Source organism: Gasterosteus aculeatus, chromosome 8 (assembly GCF_964276395.1).
Source record: "Gasterosteus aculeatus chromosome 8, fGasAcu3.hap1.1, whole genome shotgun sequence".
Taxonomy (NCBI): Eukaryota; Metazoa; Chordata; class Actinopteri; order Perciformes; family Gasterosteidae; genus Gasterosteus; species Gasterosteus aculeatus.
In genome coordinates this window covers 587,051-604,600 of record NC_135695.1, presented here as the reverse complement: position 1 = coordinate 604,600, position 17,550 = coordinate 587,051, and the positions used below count along the sequence as shown (strand labels likewise).

Here is a 17,550-nt window from a genome sequence, read left to right as displayed (position 1 = left end):
CATAATGGTTCTTACAATTGCAGTTGGTGCTTTTCTTTCCTGGATGATGCCTTTGCATGAGCTTACAACATGGAAACACTAATAAGGAGCCTACATTTACAGGTAATATCAAACCAATAAAACTAGATAATCGTGTCTCACCGTTTACTTGCATTCAACCAAAGCCTACTCAATACAACCATTGAAACCACAACGCTTCCCATACCAAAACAATTCTCTACGGATTAATGCTGAACCTGACTGCTAAGATTAGTTACTTATTTATCAATATTTGGCTGGAGCTATTTAAACACATCGATTCCTTGCATTAGTGTGTTATATTTGAATTGTATGTCTATGATTATATATTTATATGGTATTAACACATGGCTCATGACCACATTGAAAAAAAGTTAGCTAGACCTGAAAAATCCTATATCCTCCTTAACATTAACATGTTAATCTAGGTGATTAATGTGGCCTAGATCAATACAATAAAATATTTGAACGCAGTGAAGGTTTCCGAAAGTTGTAGCAGAGCGTGTTTCTGTTCATATACACATAGCTCACGCCGACTCATTAGTGAAAGCAAAATGTATTTTATTAATCCAAAGTTACAAGTTGTTGAATACAGCTTGTCTGCTTCTTCCTGAATATATCGCTGTTTGTCTCGACACTCGTAGGCCCAACGGACAATCCACTTTAAGGTACGTAAAATTCCGTCAGTCACATAACTTGTGTGTGTGTGTGATACGTAAAGAAATGACATCTTCATAACAGTCACGTTAGGAACACACATATGATCCATTGAACATGTATATTTAGAGAATATAATACTAATTTGGCTCCTGATGCAACTTTGTTTACAGAGCTGCCAACTTTTCAAAAAACCTTGGGAGTGAGGTTTTGTCGGGGTGACCAAAATTTTGCCGCGCTCGCAGCCACAAACGTTGGTGGCTCAAATATCAGGAAATTGGAATTAATTTGGCGTAGTACCCATGTTGTACCCTGCATTCTGGTGGTTTGTGGGGCCCAAAGTCGTTGATAGGGGCGGCCTGCTGGAGAGGGACAACATTGGTTACATTCTGTGAAGCAGACACAGCTGATGGTCCACCCACAGGACATTTTGGTTTAAGTAAATGTTATTTCATGCATTCTAGTGGATTTTTGGGTGGTATGCCTGAACTTATTCTGATTCATGTTCATCTGCTCATGACTTGTGGGGCATTCTAGACTTGAGCTGAACATTCAACCAGAAAAATATTGCTTTGCCTCAATGACTGTCTATGTACCACAATATAGCCTAATTAAATAGACCTGCGTTTAAGATTTGACCAATTTAGGTTGATTGACATTTTGATTTCAATGGTATTCAACTAACTCTTAACTGAAACCTCACCTATATTGTTAATAATTGTATTCTTAAGAGCACTTAATGATTTATGTTCAGCAAAAAATGACACAACTTTAGTTAGGGAAAAATATTCTTCATTATCAAACAAAAAAGTGCTTAAACAGTAGCCTTTCAAGGCAAAACAATGGATACACATAAATAAAATAAGTAGTAGTTAGTCATTTTTTAATTAAGCATTGTTTATTAAGGCTGCTCACAGTGAGCAGCCTTAATAAACAATGCTATGATGTTTTGAGCGTGAAGTATATAGGAGGTTAACAAGGTTCTCTCCTGCTGCTTCTTATCACAGTTTACATTCACCACTCAAAATCACACGCACAAACACAACTAATCATTTCTTTCCAGATTTAAAGTTTAAGAGAGTGAGTACTTAATTGAACCACATGTCATTGGGGTAAATACTGTAGGATGTCTACGCAGCGAATAGGTTTACAGACGCGCTCCTTAGCGCCTTCTATCGTCGGGGAGTTTGAAAAGGAACCAACGCGCTTCGGGCCAAAATCAGAATATTTTCTTTGCCGTGAGAAATTGGTTGTGTGGCGTGAGTGCGTGTGAAAACATGCAAAAGCGTGTGTCACAAAGCGTGAGAGTTGGTAGCTCTGGTTTATTTCCAGTCTTCCGGTGTGCCGAAAGTAAAGAAAGTTGACCCGGAATGAAAATCAGCGCTAGCTGCAGACAATTAGATCGGAGAGAGCAAGGCAGTAGTTGAAGATAAAGGGAGATTTTTGCATTGGAAGTAAAACAGACAGCAGAGAACTATGCAGAAGAATTCCTCAATGTGTGGAGGGGGGCAAGTGGCAAACGGACCACTTTACACACCGCTAGGCTAAGCTAGCTGCTAGGCTAAGCTCACTCCAGGGCTACTTCAATCTCAACATCTACCCTGCAGCACCCGGTCTGAAGAGAACCACCACTAACCCTAAAAGACAGCGGTTTGTAAAACGTCCAGGCTAAATGTCTGCTCGCTAGTGGAAGCGCCACTTTCACAGACATATACATAAAAAAATAAATGAATAATATATAATCTAAACATACATCAGTGTTATAACTAGATAATAAGCTAAAACTGTAACAAATCAGCCCTGCATCTTAACTTTTGGGCAGTTTCTTGCACACTTTCAGTGACCAACCAGTGCTTCTGTCCCATGTCTGTAAATACAGTTTAGATGCTTCTCTTTCTTGCAGTGTGTGACAACGGAAGTAGTATCTTCACTAACCGGGTAAAAAAGTATGAAAGAGTGTATTATTGAGTCTTATTAAAAGTCAGTCCTGTATCATTCATGTGAATTCACCTGCTGTGGGACCTATAAAGGATAATCTTACTTTGTATTATCAGGATTGCCTCTGGAATCAACACTATGCTTGCTATGTGTCCTAGTCAGTACAAGTCATTAAAGTAACCCATTGAACAGACAGGTACCTTGATTCCTCCTTTGGCCTTGCGAGTGATCCTCTTCTTGCTGGGATCAGCCTCCAGCGGCTGCCTGCCACTGTGTGAGTTATCAGCCGCTCTGCGAGCCAGAACTACCATAAATTGAGAGGACACATCACAAGTAACTTCAGTTATTCCTTCTCCAGAGTTTGCCAATCCCTATGCTGCATTCACACCAAACGCGACACACTCTGGACGCTCTGAATGCGCCGCATCCTCTCTGTCCCATGGATAGACACCTTATGCTCAAGTACATTCAAACAGCTCTTATTGCAAACAATATTAATATTAGTAGCTATTTAGTGGTGTGTCCTAAAACAATCCAAAACAATACAGTTATCTTATCTTATCTCTAATGAAATATATTGAGTGCAGTAATGGGATGTTGAAAAAAGCCACATATGTATCCTGTTTGTTAAAGGTGAAAGGTCTTTCCTGTCACAATATGAGGATGGTACTGTTGAATTTTGCAGTTCGGTTTAAACAGTTTACGCCTGTAATGCAAGAATGAGCTGATCATAGCAACATTCAACTCACGCTGCTGATTCCCTGTTGTTCTTGGAGGGTTCTTCGGTGAGGGACGTTTAGGTGAGGACTCGGGCCGTGGGGCCACTGGCTGGACAGGTCTCGTCTGTTTAGCTGACAGCCTCTTCAGGCTGACATGCCGCTTCTCAAACATCTCTTGGACGTCCTCTAGGCGCTGCAGTGCCTTCAGAACATTGGCCTGCAGGTAGAAAGCATCACAATCAATTCTGCTCCATCGTTATTTTCCAGGATATCCTTGGTGCACCGTACCTTGATATCATCGGACAGGACAACCTCATACTTGTTTTGGAGGTTCCTGAGTTCAGTCAGCTGGTTCTTTTCTGCAGACTCCAGGAAGTGTTGGATGTCAGTCAGTGCTAACTCCGCCCCTTCCTGGGACTGGCACTTATCCACAGCCTGGGAGGCCAGCAGGTATATGCCAGACTCACACCACTGGTTAACCTGGAACCCAAACACGGCGAGATTTCAACGTAGCTACCTCCATGTGGTGGTCCCGTGTGTCATCACTCCATTCAGTGGTTGCTAACCAAAACTCAGAACTAAGATTCTTAAAATAACTTAACTTAAAACTGAAGTCTAGTTATGGAGGTATTCCAACCACCGTTCCTTTAGTTCCATTAGGGTCATGGGTATGAGTTCATTCACTCGAGTTAATCTCTTGTAACCCTAACCCTTCAAGAACTATGTCTAGAACTTTGTCTGAATTGCATCAGTCAAATGATCTTTGTATTGATGATCAGGTTTTTGTTTTATAAATGAACAGTCATCCTGCTGCACAGAATATTTATAGTTAAAGGCAGCGTGCAGGAGATGCAGGCAAATATCTGTCACTGGAACCACAGAAGTTGTAGCGTAGGAGCTGGAAATACAGCTGATCAGTGAAGGCAAAAAGACAAAATACTGCATGCGTTCCTTGTTTGACTTATTGGTATTTAAATGTAACCACAGCAAAAGTGGCCCATTCTTGAGTCTGATTCTCACACAGACAAACATACCAGGAAATCTGTTTGGATCTAATGTTCTCCATTTGCTCGGACACCAGAGAAGAATACACAAGCTCTTTCATCATGTGACGTGTCATTGTGGCCGGTTTCACTACTCTCATTAACCTTGTTTTTATGTGTTGCGGCTGTTTAATGTGAACAATAAATGCATGTCATCTCAAAACTACTTTCTTTCAAAAAAGGGTAGAATAGACAGCATTATGTGGAACAGGGGAGGCCAAAGGGTCAGTTGAGACTGGTCGAGCAGTGCCAGTAGATCGCATGCCATTGTATTAGTGTAACCAGCTAATACAGAATTAAATCATTTCATTCATTGTCCTCCTTTTCCACTTGTTTTCTTCTGCTGTGTCATTATTTTTTTCATATCAATTCCAAGTTCTCCACCTTTTTTTACCCTTTGGAAGTGGACACACTTGTTTAAAGTTCTAGTGTGGGTCTTTGTGTTCATTTATCTCCCTCTTCCAACAACCGCTCTAACAACTATCCTTGAGCACATTGAGCAATAAAACCTAACCTTGTCAGTGAGGTGTCCCCTGTAGATGTGTTGCGGTCGTACCACATGCTCACCTTTTCGATGCCCATGTGAATCTGCAGGGATTTGGACAAAAGGTCCGTCTTCTTCTTGGCCTCGTTGCTGAAGTCGTCACAGACCCGCCGGAGCTCCACACATTTGGGTCGAATAGAGTCCACGGCGTAGTGGTTGCTCTGGATCAGCTGGTCCCCGTGCAGCGCGTGGAGCTGGGCCTTTTCCAGTGTGGGCTGGAAGAACAGCATTTGGACTTTCCTCTTACAACAATCTACAAAATACACATTGCTTTCTCTGCAATGGTAAAGAGTCTTTATCAAGCTGATGTGATGTAATATATTATTGCTCGGCATTCACTCCCCTGGAAAAATGCTGCTGTTATGTTCGCTATGCGAGTTTAACATTTCGCAATAATGGAGCGACATGAAGGCGGTGCACTGTGGAGTAGTGTTGCATCTGCATTGGGTCGACCTGTAATGTAATGTAATGCATTAAGGATAAGGAACTGATTGGACCTCTGTTGGATGTATTGTATGGCAGTGTACCAACAAGCAACACCACAGACATGCATATTGGTATGCAGCCTTTAACATTTGTCACTTTGTTGGAGAGTGAGGATGTTGGCATATGCATATTAACATAACGTAACAATTGGTCTGGGGCACTAAATTCAAAAAGAAGTCACAGTTTACGGAGGGCTTTGAAGTTGTAATTAGTGAATTTATTAGGAAATAATGTATTAATAATGCTTCCAAGTTCAGCAACAAGGTGATAAAACATGAATATTTTGTCCAGAGTGTCTCTTGTTCTATCAAGCCATCAAACCTGCAGCTACACGTGTTAATAGTTTGTTAATAAAGCTTCGTTGTTTGAATGAGTGAAGGGAACAGGTGACAATAAAGTAGGAACACACAACGAGGTCCTAGTTCCTCTGATTGTTTCCCCAACAGTCATCTGATTGTTCATTCATGGTTCTGCATGGCTGAACTACTACTAATAACAGTAACAATAATGATCTTATACAGGCATTATAAAGGGTGAAGTAAGAATGGCTTTGGTTTTGACTTCATCAGACGCACACATGGTAGTGTGTGTGTGTGTGTTGTCTTTGTGTATGTGTGAGAGACAGACTAACCAGAGCCTTCTCCTCCAGTGCTTTCAGTTCCTTCAGCAGATGTTCCACTCTGGCAACACAATCCCCGATATCTGATAGGCTGGTAAGAATGTCCATCAAACTGTCGAGAGACACTTTGACCTGGAGAAGCACAGAGGAAAAGACAAAGACAATGGTTATGTCCGCCACTTATGTTAGATTCTTTTCTTCCACTGATCATATCCAACGTTAGAGATGTGACGTGAGACCATTATGAGAATGTGAGGTGTCCGTCAGGAGATGGAACAACTTCCATCTGACTCAGCCGGGCAGTCTGCTGACATCCATGTGTCACCCAAGACATATTTGGCCTTTTTAAATTAAGATTTTGGCTGTGTCAATGCATACTGCATACATTGAGATTTTATTCAAAATTGGGAAATTCCATCTCAGCTCCAATAAGTCTATAGCGAACGTAACGCTCAAATACAGACACGACCCGTAACAACAAACGAGACTTTCTTCTTGTTGCTACGGGCAACTACGCTGTGGAGGTGGACACAATCCCAGCGGCGTCATGCATTAGTTTGCGACCTGTGGTTTCGAGATTTGATTTTGTAATTAGGCCATTTCTATCTTAGTTTTTAACCTTTTGGCCTAAATACTAAGATATCATATTTGACTGCAGTTTTAGAAGGAGGACTTTTTGGTCCTTGAATCACAGTGTTTTTTTGTTATCTGACAGAAAATTGGAATCCATCCAATTCAATAGTGTTGCATATGATTGATGTATTCCCAAATAGGAACAAAATCCTCCTGGCATTTGCGAAATAGAATCCTTTTTTTTTAGTGGGATTATGTAAGAACAAAAGCGGCCGTTGATAAGATTAGAATAATGAAATTAGTATTCATCATGAATGAATGAACTTTATTTTTTTCCTTCACAGAATCAGAGTGGCCTTTGTTGGGGAGTCCAGCAGACGAGTACGCCTAGTGGTGGAAATGATAGTAGTGTTAGAATTGTACTTTGTGTATTATTAGATATTAGTTATTACATTAGCATGCTAGATTAATAACTGCAATTAAAAACAATCAAACACAATTTACAGTCAGTAAAACACTGTACACGTGACATCCTGCCACAATGTAACGCCAAGGCCCAGGGGAAGGGTCGTATTCCTTCCTTGATTTCTTCCACATTTTTTCCCCAAAGACAATTTTTTGGACGTTTATTAGCAAAAGAATGTGGGACAGCAGTGCGAGGCAAATGTTTTGATTTTGGCCCATATACAAGTGAGTTAACCCTAATGGTTAAAAAGTAATGCCCTGTGATGATTTAAGATATGTTATTAGTAAAGTGTACTAGCTAATAGATAATATCAATATTATGTATATGTTTACATGAAGAAGCTTCAAGCCAAAGGTGTGATCATTGAATGTACTGATTCAGATTCCACCATCAGGAGGGAGTCATGTGATGCCAGAAAGGCATTCACGAGGGAGGAGCTGGGCTTGAACGTGCAGCCAATCACATGCGGCTACAGCACAAAGGACACGCCCCCCCAGGAGGTTGGAAGAGCTGAGCTGGAGAAGAGGCGGGCAGAGGCCTCCTGTGAACCAATATTGATGGTCATATGAGACTGGACAACAGGACTTCTACTTATATTTTGTGAAATATTGTACTATTCATATCATACTTCACTGTAACTGTATTGCTTCTGTTAGTTATTCACTTCTTTTTGATTTTTAAACTCGAGCCAGTCGACTCTTTTTGACTCTTCGCCTCCGGCCGTGGCGAGGGTACAAAGGACCTCACACCTTTTAAAAGTGAGCCACAAGGGTTTAGCATGTTTTTCAGAGTACAGCTTTGTGAGAGGAGACAAACAGATCGACAGATGTACCTCTCTGAAGTCCTGTTCAAAGTGGCGTAGCTGCAGGCACTGCTCCAGCTTCAGATGGTGTTTACACCAGAAGTGTTCAAAGGCGTTCTCCGTCTCATCCAGCTGGGCCAGCAACCTGACACACACAACAGGAAGTGTATTACAAACACAGGGAGAGTTACCGTAGGACTACGTAACCATCTCGGGACTGAGATGCTTCACCTCTCCACCGTGGTCTGGTTCTCCATCTCGTCTGTGTTGAGTTGGTGGTTCTCCGACCTGGCTGCCTGCTCCTTGATCCACCCTAACAAGGTGGTGCCCTGCTTTAAAGCCAGCTTCAGTTCATCCTGGTTTGGAGACAGAAACTGCATTACCATCTGAAAAACAGCTCACAAACTGTTGTCTCATGTTATGGGAAGTGCCATTTGCCTTTCATCTGGGGTCCAGTCCAATGCTGGGGTAGGGTTAGGTGGAGGTCGCTCTCCTAAGCTTTCTTGCTCATAAAAAGGGAAACATGGGGCAAACTGCAAATGCCATCCCTTAAAAGTGACAAGTCAATACTGACTATTGCCTTTACACAGGACACAAACAACGGTCTACCGGGTGCAAGTCTTGGGTTTGTTGTACTCGTGCATCCACCCAGACCTCCATATGCAGACTTTGCCTGCATCTACTACATCATCTGGCTTCTTTCTCTGCTCTCCGCCCCCTAACGTCTATTCCTAACCACTATTCCTTGACCTCTGTGGAAAATGTCACAGGGTCAAAAAAGATGGTGTTGGGAGGAGTTAGGAAAAGAAGAATTCCATTAAGCTACGTAGTTATGATGGACAGACGTGTGCAGCGGCCAAACTACAATTTCTCCGAAGATGGACTACAAAGAAGCACCTACATGTTGTTACAGTGCTGAGCATGCAGACGACATAAATAACCAGGTTCAAAGTGTAACTTTATTAACAAGGCTGCAATATTGATAACGTTTACTCACATGATCGACGTTTCTACGTCATGATCGCTATTTCTCATAAACAGCCGAATGGTACGTCACTATTTAACTATTGCCAGCACACGGAATTATGGGACAGAATTGTCTCCTTTCCTTTTGTAATGGGTGGTTCCTATGCTAAAGGAGCTAAGTGGGGAAGCATTTCCTCAGCAGCTCTTATCGTGGCGCCCACTTACACTACTTCACTAATTTCACTCAGTGAGGAACCTTCCTGAGCACATTTTACTATTCAAATCCAGCCGTAGTGTCAGTGTCGAGGGACGTGAACAGACGTTTAGGACTTAAAAAATGAGACACTCTTACACTTACTAGTGAGACACTTTCACACATACTACTGAAGCACTCACACAAACATACAGTGGGCAGAACCAGTACTTGATACACTGCTGATTTTGCAGGTTTTTCCACTTGATGTGGCTGAAGATGGATGGATGACACAAGTTAAACACATACGTATGTATCTGAAACACATACACATATGAAAAGATTATGTATTTATAATGTTATACTTCTACATTCCATCCTTCTTCTTTATCCGGGGGTACACAGCTTGGATGGTTCCCGTTTCCCCCTCCTGAGGCGCCGGATGGTCTTACAGAAGCACTTTGGTGCCGACCGAAAGTCCTTCTCCATAGTTACCCCGAACTCCGCCCGCACTCGCTGCTTTGCCTCCATCACGGCAGCGGCTGCTGCCCTTCGAGCCTGTCGGTACACTGCACCTGCCTCCAGAGTCCCACCGGACATCATAACCCACAAGTCAGAGGTTTTCCCTGACCACCGGTGTCCACCACGGGGCTCAAGGGTTACCGCCGCTTCATGCACCTAAGACCTTGAGGCCTCAACTCACTGTCGCAGCTTACACCACTCTGGTTCAATGTCCCCTACGTCCACAGGAATGTGAGCGGGGCTCTGGCGGAGGTGTGAGTAGGAAATCTTTGGGACCGGGGCCTCCTCCAGACGTTCCCAGTTCACCCACACAACGCGTTTGTGTTTACCAGTTCCACATCCCCAGAGCCAGCATCTGCCGCCCAGGTCTGTTCTGTCTACACCCCCCGCTGTCACTGCCACCCTCGTAGCAGCGCACCCGAACCCCATCAGTTTCCCAACAGGTGGTGGACCCTCCATCTGGGCCTGAGTCAGGCAGCTCCTTCCCTCTTTCTGTCCAGTCTGGCCCCTCGCCTTATACATTGATAACTGAATCTCTTGCACATTATTACCAAGATAAAGGTAGATGTTGATATAAGTTTAGATACATGTGTCTCACATATATACTTGTATTAGTGTTTCAAATGTCTATGTATATTCACATGTATTCATACAAGTAATTTCAGTTGGGACTGACCGTTTCAATAGTGAATGTAAGACTGTCTCAGTAGTGTGTCTCGGAACCTCGGAAAGTATCTTACAAAAGGCTGAAATCAGTAGGATTGCAGAAACCTGTTGATTAGCTCACAGATAAGTTGCACTGTGCTTTTGTGCAGGATTCACCTTTGACAAAAATTGACCATCTTGTCCGTGCTGTGAGCTTTGAGGGAATCAGGAGTGCAAAATGGGGTTTTATAGGCTATTACCTCTTAAAAAAAACTTTACGACCCTATTATACCAAACAACAATGAAAATAATGTTCCTCTTCCTATCTATTTAGCCACAACCAACAGTAGCGTTTCACCAACAATTTCATTACAATTAGCAAATGAACCTCGACCATCTAGGGCAACCAGGCCCTAACGGGCCTCGTTTCAAGCAGGCGGCCATTACTCACATTAAAAACTCTGAATGTATTATTGTCATTGTTGGCTACTCAGTTCCAATCATTTCCCCCTAACCTTCTCTCAAATTCTTTGTTGCTAATGTCCCTGACCGCTGTATTACATGTACTGAATCACCTTGAGCTGGCCGTGTTTGTCCGTGTGTGCGGTGAGCAGGTCTTTGGTGCACTGGACGTCATTGGGCAGCTCCGTCTCAGCCAGGTCTGTCCCGAACTTCTCTAGCATCTGGGCTGTGGTTTTCACTGTCATGGCAAAGTTTTCTATGGCCTGGGAAGAGAAAAGGATCCACGTGTGAACCTGCAGCGTCCTAGATTATAACTTATTCTTTGGGAAACTAGTCAAGTGCCTGATATGTTCCTCACAGTTCGGTGGTGTATCCACTGACTGTGACAGTACTCCAAGTTTCCTCCTAGCTCCCGGGTCAGCTGGCCTTTGTCCACGTAACCGTGCAGGTCTGACAGGGAGTTCAGCATCACAATCTGCAAAACACATTTAACACAAATCTCATTAATGCACATCACTAATTCAGCATCTTCCACAGAGTCTTTGAGCTTTATCTCCACACACGTTTAATAGATCATGGTTCTATTCTGGACCATGTTCCTGCCTCCTGCCATGACCTGCTGACAGCTGCTATCATTCTTTTTATTATTAGTCACATTACTGTCATCATAAACCAACATTCCAGACTTCTTTTGAGTCTTTGTGCTTTCCCTGTGTGAAATGCACTTAGGTGAGGTGGAGTACTATTAATACTACTGTATAATGACGGGCTCTTTCTTCATGGACTCACACCAGGTGGACATTTGGTCTCGAGCTGAGTATGAAGATGTGTTGTCCAAACATTCTAAACACTGTGGTTGCAGTGTGTAGTCCTGGAAAACACTTACTAGCAGCAGCTACAAGCATGTATGGATGTTAACTATGATCTCACAGCCACGCTGTAATGAATACGACTTCTCAGTGCAGGTATCATTATCTGTTTCCAGCGACTGGTTTCAATTCCCGAGCTCCGGGTTTACATAGTTGGTAGTGATGAATGCTTACCGGTACCTTCATTTTGAAGTCATCTTTGTGCAGCTTTATTCCAATGTCAGCTATTGCCCTCTGGAAGAACCTGGATGGCCGCAGCACCAACACCAGCTGCAGGTTTCCTGGAAACGCCCCCTGGGTAACAATTTACAACATGCCATTTATGTGTGTGTGTTCTGGCAGACATGCAGCAGATCTCCAAAAGGACTCGCCAAGGACTTTGTGGTTTCATGTTGATGGAGACAGATATGTGTGAGTGCATATTGATCCCGGCCACTGCTCTCTAACATTGAGTGGACTGGTTGGTTCATCCTGTCTGTGAGCTGCACGTAGTAAAGTGCTTGTGATGTGTGCAATGGGAGTCAATGGACAAACCATGGCCTTATGGCTCGAGGTCAACTAGTGCTTTATTGTCACCGTCTGTATATATAATATTTCATTTCAGTTGAAGATTGTGTTTATCTTTACTACTGCATATTTCTAAGAGTCGTTTAGACTAGACTGCCCCCTGATTGTACGCTACCCGCCGCTGCTGTGAACCCTGTGAGTCTAAAAAAGAATTATCTTATGTTGGGACGGATGTAATAACCAGTCCACTCAGTCACTGTCCCTCTGTTACCAGTCCACTATGCCTCTCTGTCCCAATATAACCAGTCCAATCAGTGTCTCTGTCCCTCTGTAACCAGTCCACGCAGCCTCCCTGTCCCAATATAACCAGTCCAAACAGTGTCTCTGTCCCACTCTAACCAGTCCACTATGCCTCTCTGTCCCAATATAACCAGTCCACTCAGTCACTGTCCCTCTGTAACCAGTCCACTATGCCTCTCTGTCCCAATATAACCAGTCCAATCAGTGTCTCTGTCCCTCTGTAACCAGTCCACGCAGCCTCTCTGTCCCAATATAACCAGTCCAATCAGTGTCTCTGTCCCACTGTAACCAGTCCACTATGCCTCTCTGTCCCAATATAACCAGTCCAAACAGTGTCTCTGTCCCTCTGTAACCAGTCCACTATGCCTCTCTGTCCCAATATAACCAGTCCAATCAGTGTCTCTGTCCCACTGTTACCAGTCCACTATGCCTCTCTGTCCCAATATAACCAGTCCAAACAGTGTCTCTGTCCCACTCTAACCAGTCCACTATGCCTCTCTGTCCCAATATAACCAGTCCAATCAGTGTCTCTGTCCCACTGTAACCAGTCCACTATGCCTCTCTGTCCCAATATAACCAGTCCAAACAGTGTCTCTGTCCCTCTGTAACCAGTCCACTATGCCTCTCTGTCCCAATATAACCAGTCCAATCAGTGTCTCTGTCCCACTGTTACCAGTCCACTATGCCTCTCTGTCTGTCAGGGTTGCGGGTGGGAGGCAGGACTCAGACGCAGAGTTGTCAGGAAACACAAAGGACTTTAATAGTCAAAGGTCAAAAAACACAGGGACCGGGAGGAAAAACCGCAGGCAACATGTGTGACGAAAGACAATGACGCGACAAGTGACACAGGAGACACATGGCTTAAATACACAAGGGAGGTGCAGGTGATTGGACACAGGTGGAAACTATTAGACGATCACAGGGGACGACGGGACAAGGCAGGAAGTGAAGTTACCCGGGGACACGAGTGGCAGAAAACTACAAAATACAACAGGAAGTGAAACCACACCGTGACAGTACCCCCCCCTCAAGGGCCGACTTCCAGGCGGCTCACACTAGAGCAAAACAAGGGGTGGGGGGGAGGGAAACCCGAGACGTTGGTCGGACCACCCGGGAAACTCTGGCGGGCGGCCCGGCGGGCGGCCAGGCGACCGGGGAACCTCTGGGGGTCGGCCTGGCGGATAGGCACACTGCCGGGGAGCCTCCGGTGGTCGGCCCGGCGGACGGTCATTTGGCCAGCTCCGGAACGTCTCTGGCATGGCAGGCTCGGGGACACGGGAAACGTCCGGGGTAGTCGGCTCCGGCTCGGGGACACGGGAAACGTCCGGGGTAGTCGGCTCCGGCTCGGGGACACGGGAAACGTCCGGGGTAGTCGGCTCCGGCTCGGGGACACGGGAAACGTCCGGGGTAGTCGGCTCCGGCTCGGGGACACGGGAAACGTCCGGGGTAGTCGGCTCCGGCTCGGGGACACGGGAAACGTCCGGGGTAGTCGGCTCCGGCTCGGGGACACTGGAAACGTCCGGGGTAGTCGGCTCCGGCTCGGGGACACTGGAAACGTCCGGGGTAGTCGGCGTCGGCTCGGGGACAGGGAACACCTCCGTAGTCGGCTCCAGCTCGGGGACACGGAACACCTCCGTAGTCGGCTCCAGCTCGGGGACACGGAACACCTCCGTAGTCGGCTCCAGCTCGGGGACACGGAACACCTCCGTAGTCGGCTCCAGCTCGGGGACACGGAACACCTCCGTAGTCGGCTCCAGCTCGGGGACACGGAACACCTCCGTAGTCGCCTCCAGCTCGGGGACACGGAACACCTCAGCAGTCGGCGGCGGCTCAGCCCCCCCCATAACCCACCCTACAGCCCCCCCCTCAAGGGCCGGATCCCAGGCGGCCCCCAAATCACCAACGGGAGGGTGGGAGAGGACCATGGGATGGGAGGGAGGGAGTCTGAGTCTCGGAGCGGGGACCGGGGGCGTCGGGGCCATGAGTCTCGGAGCGGGGACCGGGGGCGTCGGGGCCATGAGTCTCGGAGCGGGGACCGGGGGCGTCGGGGCAATGAGTCTCGGAGCGGGGACCGGGGGCGTCGGGGGCGTCGGGGGCATGGAACGTGGGGCCGGTACTGGTCGGGTCGGGGGCATGGAACGTGGGGCCGGTACTGGTCGGGTCGGGGGCATGGAACGTGGGGCCGGTACTGGTCGGGTCGGGGGCATGGAACGTGGGGCCGGTGCCGGGGGCATGGATCGTGGCGCTGGCTTGGGGGTCGGGGACATGGATCGTGGCACTGGCTCGGGGGTCGGGGGCATGGATCGTGGCACTGGCTCGGGGGTCAGGGGCATGGATCGTGGCACGGTCGCGTCATTCTGTCAGGGTTGCGGGTGGGAGGCAGGACTCAGACGCAGAGTTGTCAGGAAACACAAAGGACTTTAATAGTCAAAGGTCAAAAAACACAGGGACCGGGAGGAAAAACCGCAGGCAACATGTGTGACGAAAGACAATGACGCGACAAGTGACACAGGAGACACATGGCTTAAATACACAAGGGAGGTGCAGGTGATTGGACACAGGTGGAAACTATTAGACGATCACAGGGGACGACGGGACAAGGCAGGAAGTGAAGTTACCCGGGGACACGAGTGGCAGAAAACTACAAAATACAACAGGAAGTGAAACCACACCGTGACACTGTCCCAATATAACCAGTCCAAACAGTGTCTCTGTCCCTCTGTAACCAGTCCACTATGCCTCTCTGTCCCAATATAACCAGTCCAAACAGTGTCTCTGTCCCACTCTAACCAGTCCACGCAGCCTCTCTGTCCCAATATAACCAGTCCAAACAGTGTCTCTGTCCCTCTGTAACCAGTCCACTATGCCTCTCTGTCCCAATATAACCAGTCCAATCAGTGTCTCTGTCCCTCTGTTACCAGTCCACGCAGCCTCTCTGTCCCAATATAACCAGTCCAAACAGTGTCTCTGTCCCAATATAACCAGTCCAATAAGTCCCTTTGTCCCACTGTAACCAGTCCACTATGCCTCTCTGTCCCAATATAACCAGTCCAAACAGTGTCTCTGTCCCTCTGTAACCAGTCCACGCAGCCTCTCTGTCCCAATATAACCAGTCCAATCAGTGTCTCTGTCCCTCTGTAACCAGTCCACGCAGCCTCTCTGTCCCAATATAACCAGTCCAATCAGTGTCTCTGTCCCTCTGTAACCAGTCCACGCAGCCTCTCTGTCCCAATATAACCAGTCCAAACAGTGTCTCTGTCCCACTCTAACCAGTCCACTATGCCTCTCTGTCCCAATATAACCAGTCCAATCAGTGTCTCTGTCCCACTGTAACCAGTCCACTATGCCTCTCTGTCCCAATATAACCAGTCCAAACAGTGTCTCTGTCCCTCTGTAACCAGTCCACTTTGCCTCTCTGTCCCAATATAACCAGTCCAATCAGTGTCTCTGTCCCTCTGTTACCAGTCCACTATGCCTCTCTGTCCCAATACAACCAGTCCAAACAGTGTCTCTGTCCCTCTGTAACCAGTCCACTATGCCTCTCTGTCCCAATATAACCAGTCCAAACAGTGTCTCTGTCCCTCTGTAACCAGTCCACTATGCCTCTCTGTCCCAATATAACCAGTCCAAACAGTGTCTCTGTCCCTCTGTAACCAGTCCACTATGCCTCTCTGTCCCAATATAACCAGTCCAAACAGTGTCTCTGTCCCACTCTAACCAGTCCACTATGCCTCTCTGTCCCAATATAACCAGTCCAAACAGTGTCTCTGTCCCTCTGTAACCAGTCCACTATGCCTCTCTGTCCCAATATAACCAGTCCAATCAGTGTCTCTGTCCCTCTGTAACCAGTCCACGCAGCCTCTCTGTCCCAATATAACCAGTCCACTCAGTCACTGTCCCTCTGTAACCAGTCCACTATGCCTCTCTGTCCCAATATAACCAGTCCAATCAGTGTCTCTGTCCCTCTGTTACCAGTCCACGCAGCCTCTCTGTCCCAATATAACCAGTCCAATCAGTGTCTCTGTCCCTCTGTAACCAGTCCACGCAGCCTCTCTGTCCCAATATAACCAGTCCAATAAGTCCCTTTGTCCCACTGTAACCAGTCCACTATGCCTCTCTGTCCCAATATAACCAGTCCAAACAGTGTCTCTGTCCCTCTGTAACCAGTCCACGCAGCCTCTCTGTCCCAATATAACCAGTCCAATCAGTGTCTCTGTCCCTCTGTAACCAGTCCACGCAGCCTCTCTGTCCCAATATAACCAGTCCAAACAGTGTCTCTCTCCCACTGTAACCAGTCCACTAAGTCCCTTTGTCCCACTGTAACCAGTCCACTATGCCTCTCTGTCCCAATATAACCAGTCCAAACAGTGTCTCTCTCCCACTGTAACCAGTCCACTATGCCTCTCTGTTCCAATATAACCAGTCCAATCAGTGTCTCTGTCCCACTGTAACCAGTCCACTCGGTGTCTCTGTCCTACTTTGACCAGTCCACTCAGCCTCTCCACCACTGTGACCATGGAACCTAATTATCTATAAATCTAGCATCCATCTATATCTGTACACATACAGTAAATATAGAACTTACAGCAATCCTGGATAGAGAGGCCTTCACGGAGCTCCATTTGTCCTTCCGTCGGTCGATGATGATGATGAAGCCGATACTGGCAGCATCCAAACTGGAGACATCGGGTAAGAAGACATATGAGTGCACTGTGCGTCTGTGTTAAATTGACACTTTTACTCTCTAAAACTGTTTGTATATGTGTTGATTTCAGGAAACCTCATGGGCCTTTTTATTTGATGTTTTGTTGCGTATTTCTAAATGATAAGTACACACAGATCTTCTAAGAGCAGGTGGAAGATCACATCAGAAAACTACACATCACATAGAGAATGCAAAAAGGTGGCTGTTAAGAGAGCAGAAGGATGTCCAGCAGTTATCAATACCATTCCAATGCTTTGGAACTGCAATCCTGCTAGCCTCCAGCCCACATCTGTACAGCTGTTGTTCAGGTAAAAACAAACATTTCAGCTTTCTGTTAACTTGTCTTTGCACCAAAAGAAACTGCAGGTCCCAGAATGCACCACCAGCCGGCTGATCGTTATTAAATCCGAACACCTGTGAACGGCGAGTCTCAGAAAACAAGGAGCAAATCAACTCATGGTAACTCCAAAGAAGCCACTGGTACACTGACCTGGTGTTTCTTATTGGGAAGATTAT

General features: G+C 46.3%; 1 protein-coding gene across 14 annotated transcripts in view; it reads right to left on the bottom strand.

Annotated features, from left to right (window-relative positions):
- Positions 1-17,550, bottom strand: part of mcf2l2 (MCF.2 cell line derived transforming sequence-like 2) — a 113,773-nt gene that overhangs the window by 69,346 nt on the left and 26,877 nt on the right. For 9 of the 14 annotated variants that reach the window (XM_040183357.2, XM_078107538.1, XM_040183360.2 and 6 more), the window contains 11 exons: positions 16,915-17,005; positions 11,697-11,816; positions 11,012-11,128; positions 10,767-10,916; positions 8,097-8,221; positions 7,896-8,010; positions 6,037-6,156; positions 4,943-5,134; positions 3,621-3,812; positions 3,363-3,549; positions 2,814-2,917 (listed from right to left, as the gene is read on the bottom strand). In XM_040183357.2, the coding sequence (XP_040039291.1) occupies positions 2,814-2,917; positions 3,363-3,549; positions 3,621-3,812; positions 4,943-5,134; positions 6,037-6,156; positions 7,896-8,010; positions 8,097-8,221; positions 10,767-10,916; positions 11,012-11,128; positions 11,697-11,816; positions 16,915-17,005 (1,513 nt within the window). The remainder of the gene's footprint in view (positions 1-2,813; positions 2,918-3,362; positions 3,550-3,620; positions 3,813-4,942; positions 5,135-6,036; positions 6,157-7,895; positions 8,011-8,096; positions 8,222-10,766; positions 10,917-11,011; positions 11,129-11,696; positions 11,817-16,914; positions 17,006-17,550) is intronic. The other 5 variants (XM_078107532.1, XM_078107534.1, XM_040183361.2 and 2 more) reach the window with 1 other exon arrangement.